Source organism: Bombina bombina, chromosome 3, assembly GCF_027579735.1.
Source record: "Bombina bombina isolate aBomBom1 chromosome 3, aBomBom1.pri, whole genome shotgun sequence".
NCBI classification, from domain to species: Eukaryota; Metazoa; Chordata; class Amphibia; order Anura; family Bombinatoridae; genus Bombina; species Bombina bombina.
In genome coordinates this window covers 418839549-418861141 of record NC_069501.1, presented here as the reverse complement: position 1 = coordinate 418861141, position 21593 = coordinate 418839549, and the positions used below count along the sequence as shown (strand labels likewise).

At 40.8% G+C, this 21593-nt stretch overlaps 1 protein-coding gene across 2 annotated transcripts in view; it reads left to right on the top strand.

Annotated features, from left to right (window-relative positions):
- The window catches only part of CTTNBP2NL (CTTNBP2 N-terminal like), a 275638-nt gene that overhangs the window by 231393 nt on the left and 22652 nt on the right, over nt 1-21593 (top strand). For both annotated transcript variants that reach the window (XM_053706629.1, XM_053706630.1), the window contains exon 3: nt 13604-13834. In XM_053706629.1, coding sequence (XP_053562604.1) covers nt 13604-13834 — 231 coding nt within the window. The remainder of the gene's footprint in view (nt 1-13603; nt 13835-21593) is intronic.

Sequence of the window (21593 nt, the reverse complement as noted above, 5' to 3'; positions counted from 1 at the left end):
GGGTCCCTTTTCTAGGGACTCTTATAGATTCTGTAGAGATGAAGATTTACCTGACGGAGTCCAGGCTATCAAAACTTCTCAATGCTTGCCGTGTCCTTTACTCCATTCCAAGCCCATCAGTAGCTCAGTGCATGGAAGTGATCGGCTTAATGGTCGCGGCGATGGACATAGTGCCATTTGCGCGCCTACATCTCAGACCGCTGCAACTATGCATGCTAAGTCAATGGAACGGGGATTACTCAGATCTGTCCCCTTTGCTAATTCTGGACCAGGAGACCAGAGATTCTCTTCTCTGGTGGTTATCATGGGTTCATCTGTCCAAAGGAATGTCCTTTCGCAGACCAGATTGGACGATTGTAACAACAGATGCCAGCCTACTAGGCTGGGGAGCAGTCTGGAACTCCCTGAAGGCTCAGGGATCGTGGACTCAGGAGGAGAAACTCCTCCCAATAAACATTCTAGAATTAAGGGCAATATTCAATTCTCTTCTAGCTTGGCCTCAGTTGGCAACACTGAGGTTCATCAGATTTCAGTCGAACAACATCATGACTGTGGCTTACATCAATCATCAAGGGGGAACCAGGAGTTCCCTAGCGATGTTGGAAGTCTCGAAGATAATTCGCTGGGCAGAGTCTCACTCTTGCCACCTGTCAGCGATCTACATCCCAGGCATGGAGAACTGGGAGGCGGATTTTTTAAGTCGCCAGACTTTTCATCCGGGGGAGTGGGAACTTCACCCGGAGGTATTTGCCCAACTGATTCTTCGTTGGGGCAAACCGGATCTGGATCTCATGGCATCTCGCCAGAACGCCAAGCTTCCTTATTACGGATCCAGGTCCAGGGACCCGGGAGCGGTGCTGGTAGATGCACTAGCAGCCCCTTGGGTTTTCAACATAGCTTATGTGTTTCCACCTTTTCCGTTGCTTCCTCGTCTGATTGCCAGGATCAAACAGGAGAGAGCATCGGTGATTCTGATAGCGCCTGCGTGGCCACGCAGGACCTGGTATGCAGACCTAGTGGACATGTCGTCCTGTCCACCATGGTCTCTACCCCTGAGGCAGGACCTTCTAATTCAGGGTCCTTTCAACCATCCAAACCTATTTTCTCTGACGCTGACTGCTTGGAAATTGAACGCTTGATTCTATCAAAGCGTGGGTTTTCGGATTCGGTTATTGATACATTAATACAGGCTCGGAAACCTGTTACCAGAAAAATTTACCACAAGATATGGCGTAAATATTTATATTGGTGTGAATCCAAGAGTTACTCATGGAGTAAGGTTAGGATTCCTAGGATATTGTCTTTTCTACAAGAGGGTTTAGAAAAGGGCTTATCCCCTACTTCACTAAAGGGACAGATTTCTGCTCTGTCTATTCTTTTACACAAGCGTCTGGCAGAGAATCCAGACGTCCAGGCTTTTTGTCAGGCTTTGGCTAGGATTAAGCCTGTGTTTAAAGCTGTTGCTCCTCCGTGGAGCTTAAACTTGGTTCTTAAAGTTCTCCAGGGTGTTCCGTTTGAACCCCTTCATTCCATTGATATTAAGCTTTTATCTTGGAAAGTTCTGTTTTTGATGGCTATTTCCTCGGCTCGTAGAGTCTCTGAGTTATCTGCCTTACATTGTGATTCTCCTTATCTGATCTTTCATTCAGACAAGGTAGTCCTGCGTACTAAACCTGGGTTTTTACCTAAGGTTGTTTCTAACAAGAATATCAATCAAGAGATTGTTGTTCCATCCTTATGTCCTAATCCTTCTTCGAAGAAGGAACGTCTTTTGCATAATCTAGATGTGGTCCGTGCTCTGAAGTTCTACTTACAGGCAACTAAAGATTTTCGACAAACTTCTTCTCTGTTTGTCGTTTACTCTGGACAGAGGAGAGGTCAAAAGGCTTCGGCTACCTCTCTCTCTTTTTGGCTTCGTAGCATAATACGCTTAGCCTATGAGACTGCTGGACAGCAGCCTCCTGAAAGAATTACAGCTCATTCCACTAGAGCTGTGGCTTCCACCTGGGCCTTTAAGAATGAGGCCTCTGTTGAACAGATTTGCAAGGCTGCAACTTGGTCTTCACTTCATACCTTTTCCAAATTTTACAAATTTGACACTTTTGCTTCTTCGGAGGCTGTTTTTGGGAGAAAGGTTCTACAGGCAGTGGTTCCTTCTGTTTAATGTTCCTGCCTTGTCCCTCCCATCATCCGTGTACTTTAGCTTTGGTATTGGTATCCCATAAGTAATGGATGACCCGTGGACTGAACACACTTAACAAGAGAAAACATAATTTATGCTTACCTGATAAATTTATTTCTCTTGTAGTGTGTTCAGTCCACGGCCTGCCCTGTCTATTTGAGGCAGGTTCTAAATTTTAAATTATAACTCCAGTCACCACTGCACCCTATAGTTTCTCCTTTCTCGTCTTGTTTCGGTCGAATGACTGGATATGACATGTGAGGGGAGGAGCTATATAGCAGCTCTGCTTGGGGGATCCTCTTGCAACTTCCTGTTGGGGAGGAGAATATATCCCATAAGTAATGGATGACCCGTGGACTGAACACACTACAAGAGAAATAAATGTATCAGGTAAGCATAAATTATGTTTTAATTTTTTTCTATATTTTGTCTCTTATGGAGGGTGCTACCCTTTGACACGAGACGGGAGTTTTAAGTAGTCCTGTCGGTCTCTCGTGTAAGGGCCTGGGCGAAAGTGAGAGTCCGGAGATGCAGTGGGAGCTTCCCCTGCGACACGATCCCGACTCATATTTACAGCTCCTTTTCAGCACTTGGCGTTGCCGAACTTCGCTTCGCTACCTGCTGTCCTCTCTCAAGTCCATGGAGGAGGCAATGCTACTATTTGTCACACTTGAAGGGCCGTGTTCCTGTGCCATGGCGTGGTTTCCATTAAGATTGTTTCATTTACCTTTCTGATTGCACTGTAACGCATTTGCTAGGTATAATTTAGGGTCTCAGTGGGACTCCTTTAGTATTTTGGAATCAAGGGTTAATATCCCCTGATGGGGATTATTGAACAGGGGGGGGGGGTTTAATCATGTTTTTGTTATGTGATTTAACCTGCTTATGTGTAGTGTTTTTTCTGGCTCTTGGCTTGGAACATATACGCCTTTCCAAGTGACGCAACCTTATGGTTGGGTGTGCTTTTTTTTGGACTGTACGGTTCACCTTGTGACCGGGCGTTTTACGTCTGGATCTCCTATTTCCGCATTCCTGTCTGTGTGGCGTCTGAGTAATAGTCCGCTGCTGTCTGGTTCTCAGGAGGTGGCGAGTGCCCCAGCCATTGTGGGTGTCGGGTGCCATTTTATTTTGTTGTATAGTCCACTATTGGGTATGCAGCTATGGAGGATACTGATGTTGAATCAGTTCAACTTTCTGGTTCAGATTCCTCGTCCTATGATGAGTGTGAATCGGACCCTTGGACCCAGGTCCATCAGTTATGTTCCTCAGGCCGTCCTAGAGCGCCTTGTTCCTCGGGCTCGAGGATTCAAAGGACCGCTGAGCCTTCCGCCTCGGGGGGCCCTGTCCTCTGGGAGGCGAGTTCCCTACCGCTCCCTTCTACTACTACTACACATGCGGGTAGAAGATAAAAACATGCGGGTAACCCAGGTTATGTCTTCCCCTCCTCGGAAGGGAGTATGTTCCCCCCGGAGGTGGTGGCGTGTTTTCGCTTCTACATTTTTTTTGGTGCTGGCTCACCTACAAAGTCCAGATGTTTGTTCGCGATTGTGCTTGTGCCCGAATGTCCCGGGTCTCTCGGCCTTGGGAGAACATATGCAGCTCCCTGCGGGAGTAACTTTTCCAGAGTGCTGTGTTTTTCGTTACAGGCGGGCTCGCCTTAGTGTCTTACTCAGACACGTTTTCGAGTTGCTGGGGGACCCTAATCCTTCTTGGCTATGGGACTCGGTAGCTCTTTCTTTGAATGACACAACCTTGTTAGACATGGGGGGTGGCATAATCTCCTCTAAGTCTTGTTATCAAGATCCTTTCCAGTTTGTCGAAGAACAGGTTTGTCGTTGGGCTAGTCCTGCGGGCTTTCTGTTCTTTTTTTTGGGGCGTTAACCTTCGGGTTGCCTGTTTTATTTTTATCCGTAAGGTGTATCCAGTCCACGGATCATCCATTACTTGTGGGATATTCTCCTTCCCAACAGGAAGTTGCAAGAGGATCACCCACAGCAGAGCTGCTATATAGCTCCTCCCCTAACTGCCATATCCAGTCATTCTCTTGCAACTCTCGACAAGCATGGAGGTAGTAAGAGAGAAGTGCTGAAACGTAGTTGTTTTTTTCTTCAATCAAGCTTGTGTTTAAATCTGTTGCTCCGCCTTGGAGCTTAAATTTGGTTCTTAAAGTTCTTCAAGGGGTTCCGTTTGAACCTCTTCATTCCATAGATATCAAACTTTTATCTTGGAAAGTTCTTTTTTTGGTAGCTATTTCCTCGGCTCGCAAAGTTTCCGAGTTATCTGCCTTACAATGTGATTCTCCTTATCTGATCTTCCATGCATGTGGTATCTAATAAGAATATCAATCAGGAGATTGTTGTTCCATCATTGTGTCCTAATCCTTCTTCAAAGAAGGAACGTCTATTACACAATCTTGACGTGTAAGTTTTACTTACAAGCTACTAAAGATTTTCGTCAAACATCTGCTTTGTTTGTTGTCTACTCTGGACAGAGGAGAGGTCAAAAGGCTTCGGCAACCTCTCTTTCGTTTTGGCTAAGAAGCATAATCCGCTTACCTTATGAGACTGCTGGCCAGCAGCCTCCTGAAAGGATTATAGCTCATTCTAATAGAGCTGTGGCTTCCACATGGGCCTTTAAAAATGAGGCTTCTGTTGAACAGATTTGCAAGGCGGCGACTTGGTCTTCGCTTTATACCTTTTCAAAATTCTATAAATTTGATACTTTTGCTTCTTCGGAGGCTATTTTTGGGAGAAAGGTTTTACAGGCAGTGGTACCTTCCATTTAAGTACCTGCCTTGTCCCTCCCTTCATCCGTGTACTTTAGCTTTGGTATTGATATCCCACAAGTAATGATCCGTGGACTGGATACACCTTACAAGAGAAAACATAATTTATGCTTACCTGATAAATTTATTTCTCTTGTGGTGTATCCAGTCCACGGCCCGCCCTGTCATTTTAAGGCAGGTATTTTTTAATTTTAAACTTCAGTCACCACTGCACCCTATGGTTTCTCCTTTCTCTGCTTGTCTTCGGTCGAATGACTGGATATGGCAGTTAGGGGAGGAGCTATATAGCAGCTCTGCTGTGGGTGATCCTCTTGCAACTTCCTGTTGGGAAGGAGAATATCCCACAAGTAATGGATGATCCGTGGACTGGATACACCACAAGAGAAATAAATTTATCAGGTAAGCATAAATTATGTTTTTTTTTGTTTTCCTTATAATAGTTCTTGTGGGAACGTTTTTCTGGGATCGATGCTCGTTGTTTTGCTTCTAAAGAAGTTGTTAGGAACATGTTCGTTCCATGTTTAACTGTTTAATTTCTTCCTCTCTCTAAGAGTAGAATTAGTCTGCTTGGCAGTTGTAACCCTGTTGCGGGCTGGCCCTGCTTGGATTCAGTTCTTCTGTCACGCAACTTTTTCAGACACGTGGCATCTATCGGCCTAGCTAGTCTGGCGGGGGCGCCGATTTCTCACAATACTGTTGTGTTATTTTGCTTCTAGTTCAGCATTTACCAGGACTCTTGGGTCTAGATGGTTCTGGGAATGTTTTAGTCTTTTTGTAGCCGTCTCTCAGGTGACTGGGTCAGCGAAATTGCTGCGTCACTTCCGTTGTTCCTGTTTTTTTTTGGCGAGCTGGAGTATTCCTTCCACGTGGTGTGAAGGATAGAGGCCCTAGCGCCTTTTTTTCCGCCTGTCAGGGTGGTTTTTGCCTTTTGGAGGCTTGGGAATTTGTCCTTCTAGGACTTGTTCCATTGGGTCTCTGTTTTTGCGACCTTCTTTGGACTATATCTGTTTCTCCCTGGGGACGGTCACCTTCGGGGATCTGGATTCCTTTCGGAGTTGTTTTGTTCCTCTTAAGGACATCTGGCAGTGTAGTCTTGGGACTCCATTTCAGGGTCCTTCCTGGTGTTGGAAATGTTCTATTTTCCGTCTAGGTTCTAGAGGTCCTAATGACCTTCCTTGTGTGGTTTAGAGATTGCTACTCAGGTGGCACCCACACCCATGTGTTTCTGCCCTCTGGTTCTCCCTGAGGAATGTAGAGTCCTGCAGTCGTTCTGTGGGTAGCTTGCCCTCCCTGTCCCCTTGTTTCTGGGGTTCGTGACTAGCTGAAAGGTTAGATCGGAATGCTATACTCTGAAGGTGCTCGGCATTGTGGTAACCTGACGGGTTACAGTTTCGATCCACGGCGAGGCATGTTCAGCCTTTCTTCCTTCGGGTAGTTTTACAAGGTGGGGCTTGATTCCCTGGAAGGGGAGTAGCTGCGCTGTTCAGGCACATTCGTGTTCATGTCGCTTGGTTGCCTGTTTACTCTGGCGTCTCTATACGTCCTTGGGAGTCCTTTGCTACTTTTAGAGCATTGGTCCTCTGTTAGAGGGGACCTCTTCCCTTTGGATTGAGACTTTTAGAGCTCTTGCTTTTGTTATTCGGCTTCGTCCGGATGTTCCCTGGGGGCGTCTGCCGGTTTCACAGATGAGGGATTCCTGTTCCTGCATAATAGTTTAGTTTAAACTTCTGTGGGACCCAGGTGGCTTATCTGGCTTAATCTTCTGGTTGTCGAGGAGTTGCTCTCGGCTTCTTCCTTTGGATCCCGCTGTGGGACGTTACCGGATACAAGATCCTAGGTCTGGCCTGGGAATTCCAGTGTTCCGTTTTCTTGGATTTTGTTCTTGTTCTGGCTGTATATTTTGGCCAGCTTTTCTAAGAGCCAGGGTTCTTGGGGCTTATCTGGTGTGGTAGATGCAGTTCCCTGGGGTCAGTTCCTGCCTCACAAGGGGATAGTTGCAGTTGCAAGGTTTTCTTTCTGGCGCCTGTTAGGCCTGCTGACTCAATGGTGTTTTTCGCTGAGGGGCTCTTCCGTGATCACCAGTGGAGCGACCTTGTTTTCTCCCGGTTTCTTCCTTGAAATTCCTGTTCTTTGGACAGGTGCTTCTCGATGCTCTCATTCTGGGGGCTCTCTATCTCTTTCTCTCCTCTCTTCGGAGGTGTAGTTTCTTTGTGGGAACTCTCCAGTGTGTGGGAGGTGGAACTGGATGTTTTTCCTTCGTTTCGGACATTGGTCGACTTCTTCAGTTGTTCTTTTCTAAGGACTATTGACCCTACATTGAGACTTAGTGGCTTGACTCACGAGTTTTCCTTGGATCTCGTGCCTTCTCGAGTGTCTCTAGATTGAAGTAGCTGTGTCTACTCTTCCGCCTTTGAGGGTCGGTCTTGGGTTACCTTGTTCCCCTGCTTCAGATCTGCCGTTGTTTGGGCTGGTCTGGCTGGGGGTATGATCTGAGATCTGTTGTTCGTCCGCAGGTCTTTAGGGGGCCAGTGGATAGTCTGGCGCCTTAGTTTGCCCGATAGGTGCCCTCTGTCTTGGAGGGTGGGCAATTTGGTATTTGCTTTTTTTTTGGCAGTTTTCCTTGCGGATGTCTCAGATTTTTTACTGAGGACAGTGAGTTTCGGGACTCAGGTATTTTTTCCTGGGTTCCCTACCATATCTTCGTTACTCAGTTTTTCTGAGTTCCGATGTCAAGGACTTGGTTTTCTGCTGTCCTTTTTTATGCTTCTGTATGATCTTTGGGAGATGTTTCCTCTCCTTTGCCTTTGCCTAGTGGTTCTTCCTGGGCTGGGCGTCATTTACTTTGATGCTCGGGATCCTTAGGGGTTCCGGGGTATTGGAATCTCTTCTTTGTTTACAGGAGACTGTTCCTTTAGAGGATATTTATACCTTTTGGGTATCCTGTTGGCTCCCCTTATCCTCTTCTTTTTGGGTATTTGGGTATTTGTACTAGTACAAGGAGTGTTGGACTGCCTTTGGTGCGACGGTCCTTTTGGAGGAGTGTTGGTTCAGTGAGTCTGTTTGAGATCTCTGGTTGGGCTTTGGACTGTCTATGAGTCTGTGTCCTTGGGGGCCTTTTTCACTCTAATTTTTCTGCCCGGCTCTGACGAAGCGAGGTTAGGATGGGTTGGGTTTTTCTGGCTTGGTGCCCTCAGAATGGGTCGCCTATTGTACTTTCCTTTTTTGGCATTCAGTGTCCTCTATAGCTTGGGTATGGTTTTCCCAGCAGTAATGAATGCAGCTGTGGACTCTTTCCATTTATGATGAAAAACTTAAATTATGCTTACCTGATAATTTTCTTTTCTTCAGATGGAAAGAGTCCACAGCTCCCCACCCGTCTTTTATGTGTGGCGTCTTATTCTTTATTCTTCTGGCACCTTTTCACCCTGATATTTCTTCTACTGTTCCTTGTTCCTCGGCAGGATGACTGGGGGATGAGGGAAGTGGGAGGAGTATTCAAGCCTTTGGCTGGGGTGTCTTTGCCTCCTCCTGGTGGCCAGGTTCTTATTTCCCAACAGTAATGAATGCAGCTGTGGACTCTTTCCATCTGAAGAAAAGAAAATTATCAGGTAAGCATAATTTAAGTTTTTAAAATAGCGTTATCTTGTTATAACATAATCCACCTGAATAGTAGATAGATTTTAACTTATGTTATAACACATAATAAATGTAAATAAAGCATGTTTTGTTTTTCTCAGGGGTTTAGGGATTACACAGTTATTTGCACACATAGTCCTAGATTACAAGTGGAGCACTATTGCTAGAGCTAATACTCATTTGCCTAATAATTCTGCACTCCCTGTATATATATATATATATATATATATATATATACATACAGGGAGTGCAGAATTATTAGGCAAATGAGTATTTTGACCACATCATCCTCTTTATGCATGTTGTCTTACTCCAAGCTGTATAGGCTCGAAAGCCTACTACCAATTAAGCATATTAGGTGATGTGCATCTCTGTAATGAGAAGGGGTGTGGTCTAATGACATCAACACCCTATATCAGGTGTGCATAATTATTAGGCAACTTCCTTTCCTTTGGCAAAATGGGTCAAAAGAAGGACTTGACAGGCTCAGAAAAGTCAAAAATAGTGAGATATCTTGCAGAGGGATGCAGCACTTTTAAAATTGCAAAGCTTCTGAAGCGTGCCACTTGCCACCAGTTTGGCCATATTTCAGAGCTGCAACATCACTGGAGTGCCCAAAAGCACAAGGTGTGCAATACTCAGAGACATGGCCAAGGTAAGAAAGGCTGAAAGACGACCACCACTGAACAAGACACACAAGCTGAAACGTCAAGACTGGGCCAAGAAATATCTCAAGACTGATTTTTCTAAGGTTTTATGGACTGATGAAATGAGAGTGAGTCTTGATGGGCCAGATGGATGGGCCCGTGGCTGGATTGGTAAAGGGCAGAGAGCTCCAGTCCGACTCAGACGCCAGCAAGGTGGAGGTGGAGTACTGGTTTGGGCTGGTATCATCAAAGATGAGCTTGTGGGGCCTTTTCGGGTTGAGGATGGAGTCAAGCTCAACTCCCAGTCCTACTGCCAGTTTCTGGAAGACACCTTCTTCAAGCAGTGGTACAGGAAGAAGTCTGCATCCTTCAAGAAAAACATGATTTTCATGCAGGACAATGCTCCATCACACGCGTCCAAGTACTCCACAGCGTGGCTGGCAAGAAAGGGTATAAAAGAAGAAAATCTAATGACATGGCCTCCTTGTTCACCTGATCTGAACCCCATTGAGAACCTGTGGTCCATCATCAAATGTGAGATTTACAAGGAGGGAAAACAGTACACCTCTCTGAACAGTGTCTGGGAGGCTGTGGTTGCTGCTGCACGCAATGTTGATGGTGAACAGATCAAAACACTGACAGAATCCATGGATGGCAGGCTTTTGAGTGTCCTTGCAAAGAAAGGTGGCTATATTGGTCACTGATTTGTTTTTGTTTTGTTTTTGAATGTCAGAAATGTATATTTGTGAATGTTGAGATGTTATATTGGTTTCACTGGTAAAAATAAATAATTGAAATGGGTATATATTTGTTTTTTGTTAAGTTGCCTAATAATTATGCACAGTAATAGTCACCTGCACACACAGATATCCCCCTAAAATAGCTATAACTAAAAACAAACTAAAAACTACTTCCAAAACTATTCAGCTTTGATATTAATGAGTTTTTTTGTTTCATTGAGAACATGGTTGTTGTTTAATAATAAAATTAATCCTCAAAAATACAACTTGCCTAATAATTCTGCACTCCCTGTATATATATATATATATATATATATATATATATATATATATATATATATATATATATATATATATATATATGTATATATATATATATATATATATATATATATATTTATTTATATATGTGTGTACATATATGTGTGTATACATATATTGGTGTATGTATACATCTGTGTGTGTGTGTGTGTACATGTATGTATATATTTCTGTACATATGTGTTTATCTATGTATACGTGTGTGTATATGTATGTATATATGTGTGTACATATGTGTTTATGTATGTATACATGTGTGTGTGTGTGTGTATGTATATTTGTGACTGTGTATGCACAGCCTTGTCATATACCATATCAGTTGATATCATTAACACACTTTTATTAATAAATTTAAAAAAAGCCAGAGAGAGAATTAATAGTAAAGCATAATGTTATACTTTGTGAAGAACTCCACTATTTCTTCTTGTAATGCATCTTTGTCTTAGCACTACTTTGTTTTTTGCGCTTGAGAGAAGGCCAGAACCAGAGTTTTGTAGAAGTCTATTAGGTGAGGGATAAAGCATGGCCACACTATCCGACCCCCCCCCCCCCCCTCGATGTTAGAACACCCTAGGATTTTGCTTGAGAGTTAACATAGTACTTTTAACTTGCAATATGAGCGCAAAAATAAGCGCTATTGATTTAACTAGAGAGTTGTGTTACCCCCTTATAGCGCTAATAATTTTGTACTCCACTCGTAATCTATGTCGTTGTGCATTTGTATAGGAAATTGCACTTCTCTAAAATAGTAATATATCTTATTTTTTTATTAATGTGCTGTTGCATATTACCTACATAGTAGTGACAAAACATCAAAACTCTCACAAAGTAATAGAAAAAGCTTATTGTCTTTTAATATACATATAAAAATTCATGCTTACTTTTGTGAAAAAGGTAAATATTTAAGTCTTTGTCAATGCACTGGCTGACACAATAATAATACAGGGTTAGCTGAATGATAAGCACTATGTTGTCTAGAAAGCATAACGACTGATTTAATCATTGTCACTCCGTTAGTGAAATGATGCGAGGTAAAAATGTTGCAGGGCTTGTGGGTATGTAGTCGAGAAAAATGAGGTGGAAGAGAAACACCAGTTAAGGGGATATTTAACAGTAAATTAATGATAGATATCAAGGTGTATTCAAAGATTAGTAGATAATAATGTGCAGATATATTATTTTTTTATTTTATTGCTTAATTAAATATTGAGTATAAGAGGAACAGACTTTTAAATCTTGTGGTGCCCATTACTTTATAGAAACCGAGGAAAATTGGAAAGTCAATACTTTTTAGAGTTAAATAACAGTAAAAGTTTGCAAAATAAATAATAAAAAAATATTGCAAAGATCTTTTACTGGGCATAATTTAACTTTTTATATTACAATAGCAAAGAGTTTACTGTCCCTTTTAATGAACCGTTTTGTTCTAGTGTTGGAGTAAGAACATTGTATATAGGCAGATATGCACATCCATGTCAAAAAGGGTTGCCATGTTGCCTCTTTAACCCTTTGAGTGCTAAGCATTTTCCCACCTAGGTACTAAGTTTTTTTTTTCTTTTCAGATCCCCAAGACTTACACTGTTGGAAAGGGTATGCAATTACCTTTCTAACAATGGGTCTTGGGGGTCTGTAGCTGCTTAGATGCCTGAGATACAGGCTTCTAAGCAGCATGCCCCCTGCTCCTATACTTAACATTGTTAAGTATAAATAAAGTTGCACGGTGACGACATCACGTCATTGCGCGTGACGTCACCACACATAACGGGAAGCCCCGGCGATGCCTGTCACTATGCAGGCCCGATTGCCGAGGTAGGAGCAGGTGGATGCCCCCAGATTTCCTTCAAAGTGTGAGAGTGCTAGCGACGACTCTGAGCCATCGTTAGCACCAGAGTGGGAAACTCTTCGACGGCTCAGAACCGTCGTTAGCACTCAAGGGGTTAAAGGAGGACAAATATGAGAAATATATATATCAGGGTTGTTCCATAAATGGTTTTAAATAATGTTCCATTATGAGACCCCTGACATATGTATTTTTCAATAGTATCCTCCTTTAAAGCGGCAATATTGCAACCTTATCTCCTACCCAATATGGACAACAACACAGGTTCTAAATTTGTATTGAATTGCTGAAAAAGTTATGGTATTCTTTATTTGGTGTTAAAAATACTAATACATACCCAACACCCTCTAAAAACAATTCCATAATGCTCTGTAGATACTCGCAGTATGGGCGAGTCACCCTATAATAAGAGTGAGACACAGCTCACATTCCACTTGTAAATTTAACCATTATTAGTAATAAAAATCTTCATAGTGTTAAAGGGACACAAAACAGTCCCTTTAAAAATATCAAATAATTACCTTTCGTATTTAAAAATAAATAAATAAACATTATAATGCAATACTTCCAAAAATCCTCCTCCCTTTACCATCACCTTAGGTTTCCTCCTCCCCCCTAGGCAGACACTTTTTCTGCCCTACCAGAAACAGAGCGCTACGGCCAATTTGAAGCTGTAACGTTCCCTTCTATTGAGATTGAAGGCACAAGCTCATGCTGCCTCCAACACAATGTCAGATTGCTTATACAGAGGCTGAGAGAATGCAGCATGAGCGTGAAACTTCATCCTCAACCGGCAGAGCGTTATAGCTTTTGGAGGGGGGTGATTTTATTAAATATTTCCTTATTTTACATTAAAGGTAAGTAATTCTGTTTTTTTCATTCTGACATTATAAAGGGAATAATCCCTTTAATGGGATTTTGTGTGTAACTACCATTTGAAATTAAATATAGACCAATGATATTTATTTACGTAAAATATGACAGGAGTCCTAAATTATGACATTTATAGGAGCCTTGTTAAAGGGACACTAAACACATTTCATATAACTTCCTCTAATTGTGGTTGCTGCCATATTAGAACCTAGGTTATACCGCAGGTATCTCAAGGAGAGTTTCTGCACATGTGCAAACGCATCAGCACTGGAATGTAGTGAAAGACAGATTTCAACATGGCGGAACCTGTGACTAGAGGGAGGCAGGGAAAACCCTCAATGCTATGCGTATAAAACGTATTTAGTGTTTAATGTTCTTTAAATATGCCCATATCTATACATATTTGCTGTCAGTGTACTCAGTTGATTTTAGATTTTATGTACAGCAGTACTTATGTATTTATTTTGAAACCGCTACAGATGTGATATCGAGACTTTGTCCACATTGTTGTAATTCGTTTTGGTGTAAATGAGGGTAATATTTTGAATGGAATTACTTACAGCGTTTTTGATTTCTCAGGCTCAGCATAAAGATCGATTTATCGAGGAACGTTATGGGAAATTCAATATCAGTGACCCCATGCTTGCACTGCAGAGGGATTATGAGATACTAAAGGAAGAAAATCATGGCCAGAAGCCTCCAGTCTGTTCCAACCCTCTGTACATCCTGAAGGAGGTGATGAAGCAGTGCAAGAATATGCAGGAGAGGATGCTGGGTCAGCTGGCAGCAGCAGAAAGCAGACACAGGAAGGTAAAGACACAGAGTTTAACTATGTATCTTGTTCTTCTTGCTTCATACTGGGAAAGACTTTTATAGCTCAAAATAGAGGAAAAACCTCTAAGCTTCTAACTTCTAAGCTCCTAGTATTAAAGGACCACTTAACACAAATTTGTAAACTAAATGATTTTGAACCTCCACATCTGGGAATAATTTTGCAATGAAAACTGCAGATTTATTTTGTCAAAGGAGTATATTGTTTTATGCTTGTTTATTTCACGGACTTCCCTGTCCTCCAGAACAAAAGATCCCTTGCTAACCAATCACAAACTAATATTCATATATAGCATGAACTCTGTTTGCACATGTGCAGTTGAGAGAGACTGGGGAAGCCTGTCCTTATCTCTTCCCTTAAGGAGGTTTAGCACTAATTCAACTTAGTTACTATTGCAAAGAATGATTCTCCTATCATGATTGTTGATGCAATACTGATAATCCACCTTTTACAAACATGACTGCTTAGAGTCTTAGAGGGGAGGGTGAAGCAAACAAAAGCTCACATAAATTGCCTAAAAGTATTAACCCAAACCTCTCTGGGAGAAAGTAAAATAAGAAATGTTTACATGTATTTTACAGCAAAAGGAAGCAAAATAAATAATGAATGTATCTAGCAATAACGTTTCACAAACTTAATGGTCCTTTAAGAGATTGAAACGGTAGGAAGATAGTTTTGTAATATGTGTTTATATAAATGGGTTAACCAAACCCACACATAGTCATACTTTTGCAGAATACCTAGCAATGCATACTGTGTTAAAAAAGGTCTGTTTTAGCTTATTTTTAATTCTGAGATAAACACCACCTACTAACGCAGATGATGCTTGTTCAGATTAATCTGTGTGAAGTCAAAATTAAACTTTCATGACTCAGATAGAGCATACAGCTTTAAAGGGATATGGAACAGTGCTCCTTTAGTAAACAAAAAAATATATTAAATCAAAGTAAACTTGAAAAGAAACAGGTTAAATCCTTTTAAAATGATGAATAATGCATATTACAATTATTTATATTAAAGGGACAGTATACACCAATCTTCATATAGCTGCATGTAATAGACACAACTATAAACAATAATATGCACAGATACTGATATAAAAATAAAGTATAAAGTATACCTTTTAACCCTTTGCGTGCTAAGCACTTTCCCACCTGGGTGCTAAGGTTTTCTTAAAGGGTTTTTTATTTTTAATATTTAAAAAAAAAAAAAAAAATTTTTTACTTTTTTTTATTTATTTCAGATCCCTTGTAAAGGTTAGGCGATTACCTTTCCAACGGTGGGTCTTGGGGGTCTGTAGCTGCTTAGATGCCTGAGATACAGGCTTCTAAGCAGCATGCCCCCTGCTCCTATATTTAACATTGTTAATGTTAAATAAAGTTGCGCTGTGACTTCATCACGTTTATTGCGCGTGATGTCACCACGCAAAACGGAAGCCCCGGCGATGCCTTTAATTATGCAGCACTGATCACCGGGGTAGGAGCGGGTGGGAGCCCCCAGATCTCCCTCAAGTTGGGAGAGTGCTAGTGACGGCTCTGAGTCGTCATTAGCACCAGAGTGGAAACTATGTGACGGCTCAGAGCCGTCATTGGCACTCAAGGGGTTAAAAACTTACTTAGAAGCTCCCAGTTTAGCACTGTTGTTGAGGTTAGACTGGGAGACCTACTGACAGGGGCTGGGAAAGCAGGAACAGGCACACGCCCCTCCCCTGCATATGAAAAGAGCCATTACCCCAATGTTTCTCAACCACGGTTCTCAAGTACCCATAACAGGCCAGGTTTTCATTATAGCTAAACTAGAGCACAGGTGAAATAATCAGCTGATCAGTAACCATGGTTATTAACCTGCTCTCACCCATCAGATGATTATTTCCCCTGTGCTCTAGTTCAGCTATAATAAAAATCTGGACTGAGGTTGAGAGACGCGGCATTACACAACCAGGAGTCTGTATACATCAGTATACATCTAAAACTTTGGGGCTTGGTTAGGATTCTGAAAATCAGCACAATGTTATTAAAAATAAGCAAAACTATAAATTTTTACAAAAACACCCCCAGATCGGCTATATAAATGGATCATCTACAAAACATTTATGCAAAGAAAAATCTAGTGTACAATGTCCCTTTAAGTATGACCCCTGCTTAGTGCTTTTTTATTACAACAATGAAACAGACTGTTTTATATATATTTAAACAACTTCCCAATTTATTTCTGTTATTAAATCCGCTTCATTCTTTTGGTATCCTTTGTTGAATAGTAGGTTTAGGAATATATATGTGCAGGCAGCAAACAGCTAGCTCCCAGCAGTGGATTGCTGCTTCTGGGCATACCAAGGTATGCTCTTCAACAAACTATACCAAGAGAACAAAGAAAATTAAATAGAAGCAGTAAATTGAAAAATTGCATGCTCTATTTGAATCACAATAGTTTCATTTTGACTTTACCGTCCCTTTAAGGTTGTAAATCATAACCAGGGGATTTTAGAGGCTATCAACAGATATGGGGATTTCTGGATTTGGTTCTAAGACTTGTATTTCAGATATAATCTCAGGGTACAAGGCTAAATCTGAAGGTATTTGGTGTATTATTACCTTGGGAGCAGCTTCCTGTAAGGATTTCTTAAAGATGAACCTGTGATATGGCTCCACTGCTATATTATATTCAGGCTATGGTACTAAAAGACCCAAAATCCTGTCCAATAATGTTCATCAAATTTATATACACACGAACCTAACAACTGGTGCAAGAAAAACATCATATGTTTAAGTTTCTCAGTGTGCACTGGGGTCTGATGTGTTTATGTGGCAAAGAGAAGGTCAGCAGAGATAAAGGGTCTTATATGGGTGTGTGGCCTAGAAATTGGCAACAGGATTATGTGGTCTAGTCTGAGGTCGGATGTGGACCTATAGCTTAGAGACTGGCAGCAGTCTCATCAGAGATCTTTAATGGGCAGGAGGCTTAAAGTGAATTTAAATTTTGATGATAAAGTTTAAAGATAAAGTTTAAAGATAAAGTTAAAAATTTGATTAAGAACAGGGGCATTTTAATTCATCAAAATGTACATTTCACTGTGTTGTGAAAATACTTCATCTTTTAATCTTGACAGCCGCTCCTGCTTCCCCCGGTCGTCGCAACCCTTCTCCTACGTCAGAAATGACGGATCGGTCATCCTACAATCACGGCTTCCCCCCTGGGGGAATCAGTGTCTGGTTCAACGCCGTGATTGGAGGAAGCCGGATTCCTCATTTTAGATCCAGGAAGAGGCTTTGCGACGGGTGGAGGAAGCTGGAGCTGCTGTCAAGATTAAAAGGTAAGTCTTTTCACAACACAAGTGAAATGTAAATTTTGATGAATTAAAGTGCCCCTGTTTTTAATAGAATTTTTAAAAACCGGGCACTTTATCATCAAAATTTACATTCACTTTAAAGACTGGCATCAGCGCTATTGGACCTCATCTGATGTACATATGAGTATGTTTCATGGAGAGAGGCAGCAGAGCTAGGGTATCTAGTCTGGTGTGGGAATGTCGCCTGAGACTGACAGCAGAGCTATGGGGTCTCATCTCAGTTTTGATGTGGTCATGTGACCTAGAAAATGGCAGCAGTCTCATTAGAAATCTGATGTGGACATGAGGCCTAGAATGTCAGAAGAGCTATAGCGTCTCATCTGTGTTCTAGAAACTAGCAGCAGAGCTTTGGGGTCTCATCTGACGCATCATGTGGGGTTTGTTACCTCTGTCTAACTACTTCAGTTGCTCAATATTTTCTTTTGTTGAAACAGTTTACATTGGTATTTTACCATCATTCAATATGGCTACACAGAGTGTATAGAACATACATAAAGCACCAATTGGCCTGGATAAAAGGAAAATAGGTGCTCCCCAATTATTATTATCATTTATTTTTAGATAAACAGATTCTGAAGGGCTATGTCCCCTATGCAATGAATCATATTATTATAATTAAAAAAATGTATTATTACTACTACTACTAATAATAAATTGTAATGAAACTACAGATACTGCAGTGCTATACAAGGAAGGATGTACAATAAATAAACAGAACAAGGAAGGCAAACTAGGGCAAAAGACTAAAGGGACTAGAGAGCCCTGCTTCCTCAAGTCATTTCTGCTTGAAATTCCTTAAAAAACAAAGACTTTGAGGACTTGGCTGTCAAAACAGGACAGTTTCAGAGACAGTTAGGGAATTTGCTTTTTGTCCACAGCTCAGGCACAAGGAATGTGAAACCTGAAACCATTAGTGTTGTCATCTACTTAGGGGGGAGCATTAATGACACGTGGTTGCCTATTTGTGTACATTGTCTATGGTAACTCACATTTAAATCTAACATTTTGTGTTTTTAAAAAGTTAATGGAAAGCAAAACATCTTTGAGGTATATACATTTTAAGAATAAATATGCAATCTCATGCAGAAAAGGTTTTACATTATTCAAAACTATTTAATGACAAGTGCTTGTTTTTGTTACTGACAAGTAACAGATTGATAATGAATATAGTGGGTACAAGAGCATTTTTTTTTTTCTAATGATTTGTAGATTAACTTCCATTTTTGAAAAGTGTTAAAGCAATGCTATTGCGTCCCCTAGTGGCTTCTGGATATATTGCACTTTTTGGAATTACAATGCCTTCAAAATAATTTATTCACCTGAATTTAATTTTTTTTTTTTTTTTTATATATATCTTTGCTTTCTATTACAGTTATTGAAGTCAGTGTGTTAAGAGATCTTTGAACCATTATTTGTAGGGTTTTTCAAATTCACAGCCATTCATATCTTTTTTTTTTTTCTATGGGTTTTGAATGGTTTCTCCTGACTTCCACGTATTTGGCATCAATAGCCCTCTATAGCAGTGTACCAGATTCAGTTTTTGGATTTATCTAACTGCACAGTATTACTCTCTAGTTTCAGGTGGCATATTGTGGGGTTTCAAACTTTAAAAGGCTTAAATGAGTTTATGCAGCTCAGTTTATCTGTTAATAAACACTGTTGTGTCCCACTTTAAAAAAAGTTTTTTAAAAAAAAAATATGAAGAAAATCACACTTTTAAATAATGAAACGTGCACAAATAATATTCAAATAAAACTGTCTATTTTTGATCTCAGTTTTGCTTTTATAAAATGTTTAAACAGAAAAATAGTTTTATTATAAACTGAATACTTCATGCATCTATGTTAAAGATATAGGAAAGTCAAAATGAAACTTGCGTGATTTAGATGGAGCATGCAGTTTTAAGACACTTTTAAATGCACGTCTGGTTTCAAATTGACCTTGTTCCTTTGATATCCTTTGTTGGAAAATAATATGTACATATCCTACACTACTGGTAGCTACCTTTTGTTTGGTGTTTACGCACATTTGACCCCAGGATTTATATCTAAAGTGTATTTTCTAGTGATTGGATTGTCAGGTTCTTCTCTGAGAGTAGAGGCTATGCCTTCTGCTGACCATTCCTCTGATAAGGAGTCAGTGCCTGAATCCCAAGCTGTCTGTCTGTGTGTGCTCCAGTGGAGGATGTATCCTTTTATTGTTGGAAAGAGTATATGCTCACTTTTGCTAAGAGAAGTGCATAGGGTGATTGAAAAGTTTTTCAAATCCCTACCTAAGTAGCATGTTGCTTCCCTTTTCCTGAATCCATCTCTGAAATAGTGACCAAGGAATGGAACAAACCAGGAACTTCTTTTGTTCATTTAACAAAATTTGAAGCCATGTTTCTTATTCCTACCTTTTATTATAGCGAGCATGGAGAATTATTCCCAAGGTGGATGGTACTGTTTCTACTTTGGCCAACTGAACGACTATAGCTCTAGAGGAAAGTACTTTGTTAAAAGATCAGGCAAGTCTGAATGGTGTGATAATCCTATGGAGGTTTCTGTGACTCTGCTGAAGAGATTCACTGTAATGATGTTAGCTAGACAGGCTCTGTTGCTGAAGTCTTGGTCAGCGTATATGGTCTCTAAGAGTAGACTGCTTCCTTTGCCCTTCCAGGGAAAGATCCTGTTTCATCAAAGACTGGATGCTATTATTTCCACTGTAACTGGCAAAAAAGTTGTTTTCCAGACCTCAGGATGTTATAGTCACTCAAAGCTATCCATGAGTCACAGAACTATCCCTCAATTTCCACTGCTGGCCTTACTCAGGAATCATAATTGGTGCATAAATGTACTAAATAGTTTGTTGGTCCCCCTTTTTAGGAGTTTAAACGTAGCATCAATGGTGCTGTCGCTGATAGCGTTATACAGGCAGAAGCTTCAATCAGCCTACTTAAAGCCTCATATACGCTGTGAGACAATCCTTGCCCTATAGTGGACATTTATGGACATTGTGGCATTGATGGTTGCCTTTTCTCTTGTAAAGGTGTATCCAGTCCACGGGTTCATCCATTACTTGTGGGATATTCTCCTTCCCAACAGGAAGCTGCAAGAGGACACACACAGCAGAGCTGTCTATATAGCTCCTCCCCTAACTGACACCCCCAGTCATTCTCTTGCAGCTCTCAACAAGAAAGGAAGTATCAAGAGATATGTGGTGACTTAGTGTAGTTTTTGCCTTCAATCAAGAGTTTGTTATTTTTAAACGGTACCGGCGTTGTACTGATTTACTCTCAGGCAGAAATTGGAAGAAGAATTCTGCCTGGAGGTTTGATGATCTTAGCGGTTTGTAACTAAGGTCCATTGCTGTTCTCCCACTTAACTGAAGAGTATGGAAAGAAAATTTCAGTTGGGGGGACGGTCTGCAGATTACCTGCTTTGAGGTATGTTCAGTATATTTTTTTCTAGAGAGATGATAAGGTCTAGAAAATGCTGACAGTGCCTGATATATTTGAGGTAAGCCTGATACAGTGATTTAACAACGACTGGGATCATGCTTGCAAAAAAGGGTAATATTCATGTTTATACTCATATTGCTTAGTGTAAAAACGTTTGCTTGGTTTATAGAAAAAAACGTTTTTTCTCTGAGGTTGATAAATCTTTATTTGGGGCCTAGTTTTCCACATGGCTAGCTAGATTACTCCTAGGAGTACTTTTTTAAGGCCCTCTGACATTGAGTGCATGGTGGGAGGGGCCTATTTTTGCGCTCTAAATGCGCAGTTGATTTTCAGACTGAGACATCCAGCTTCCCTAAAGGAGTCCTCTGGCATCTAGGGCCACTATAGAGGGTTTTGTTCCTGCAAAATTCGTGTTTAAGGGCAGGTAGGAGCCACAGCAGAGCTGTGGCATTGTGTTTGACTGTTTGTTAACGGTTTTAACATTTTTCTAATCCGTTTTTGGGCCTAAGGGGTTAATCATCCATTTGCAAGTGGGTGCAATGCTGCTTTAGTACCTTATACACACTGTAAACATACTTTTTATCACTGTTTTGCAGTTTTATGTGGTAGTTTTTTTCTCTTAAAGGCACAGTACTGTTTTTATATAATTGCCTTTTCACATTTATTAAAGTGTTTTCCAAGCTTGCTGGTCTCATTACTAGTCTGTTAAACATGAAGTAAAAGGGAGAGATAGGTGCGCTAGGCCAAATAGATAACCAAACACCCCCTTAAAAAGACAAATATCCCTACAATTGTCTAAAATAAGAGAGAATAATACAGGTACTAAGGGAGGCGCTAAAAAAGCCAAAGGTATCAAGCACTTATAAAATTTTATAAAAACACATATGCATACAATATCATATATAAAAGGGGACGTCTCCCCAAAACGAATACTACTATTTAATTACTTAAA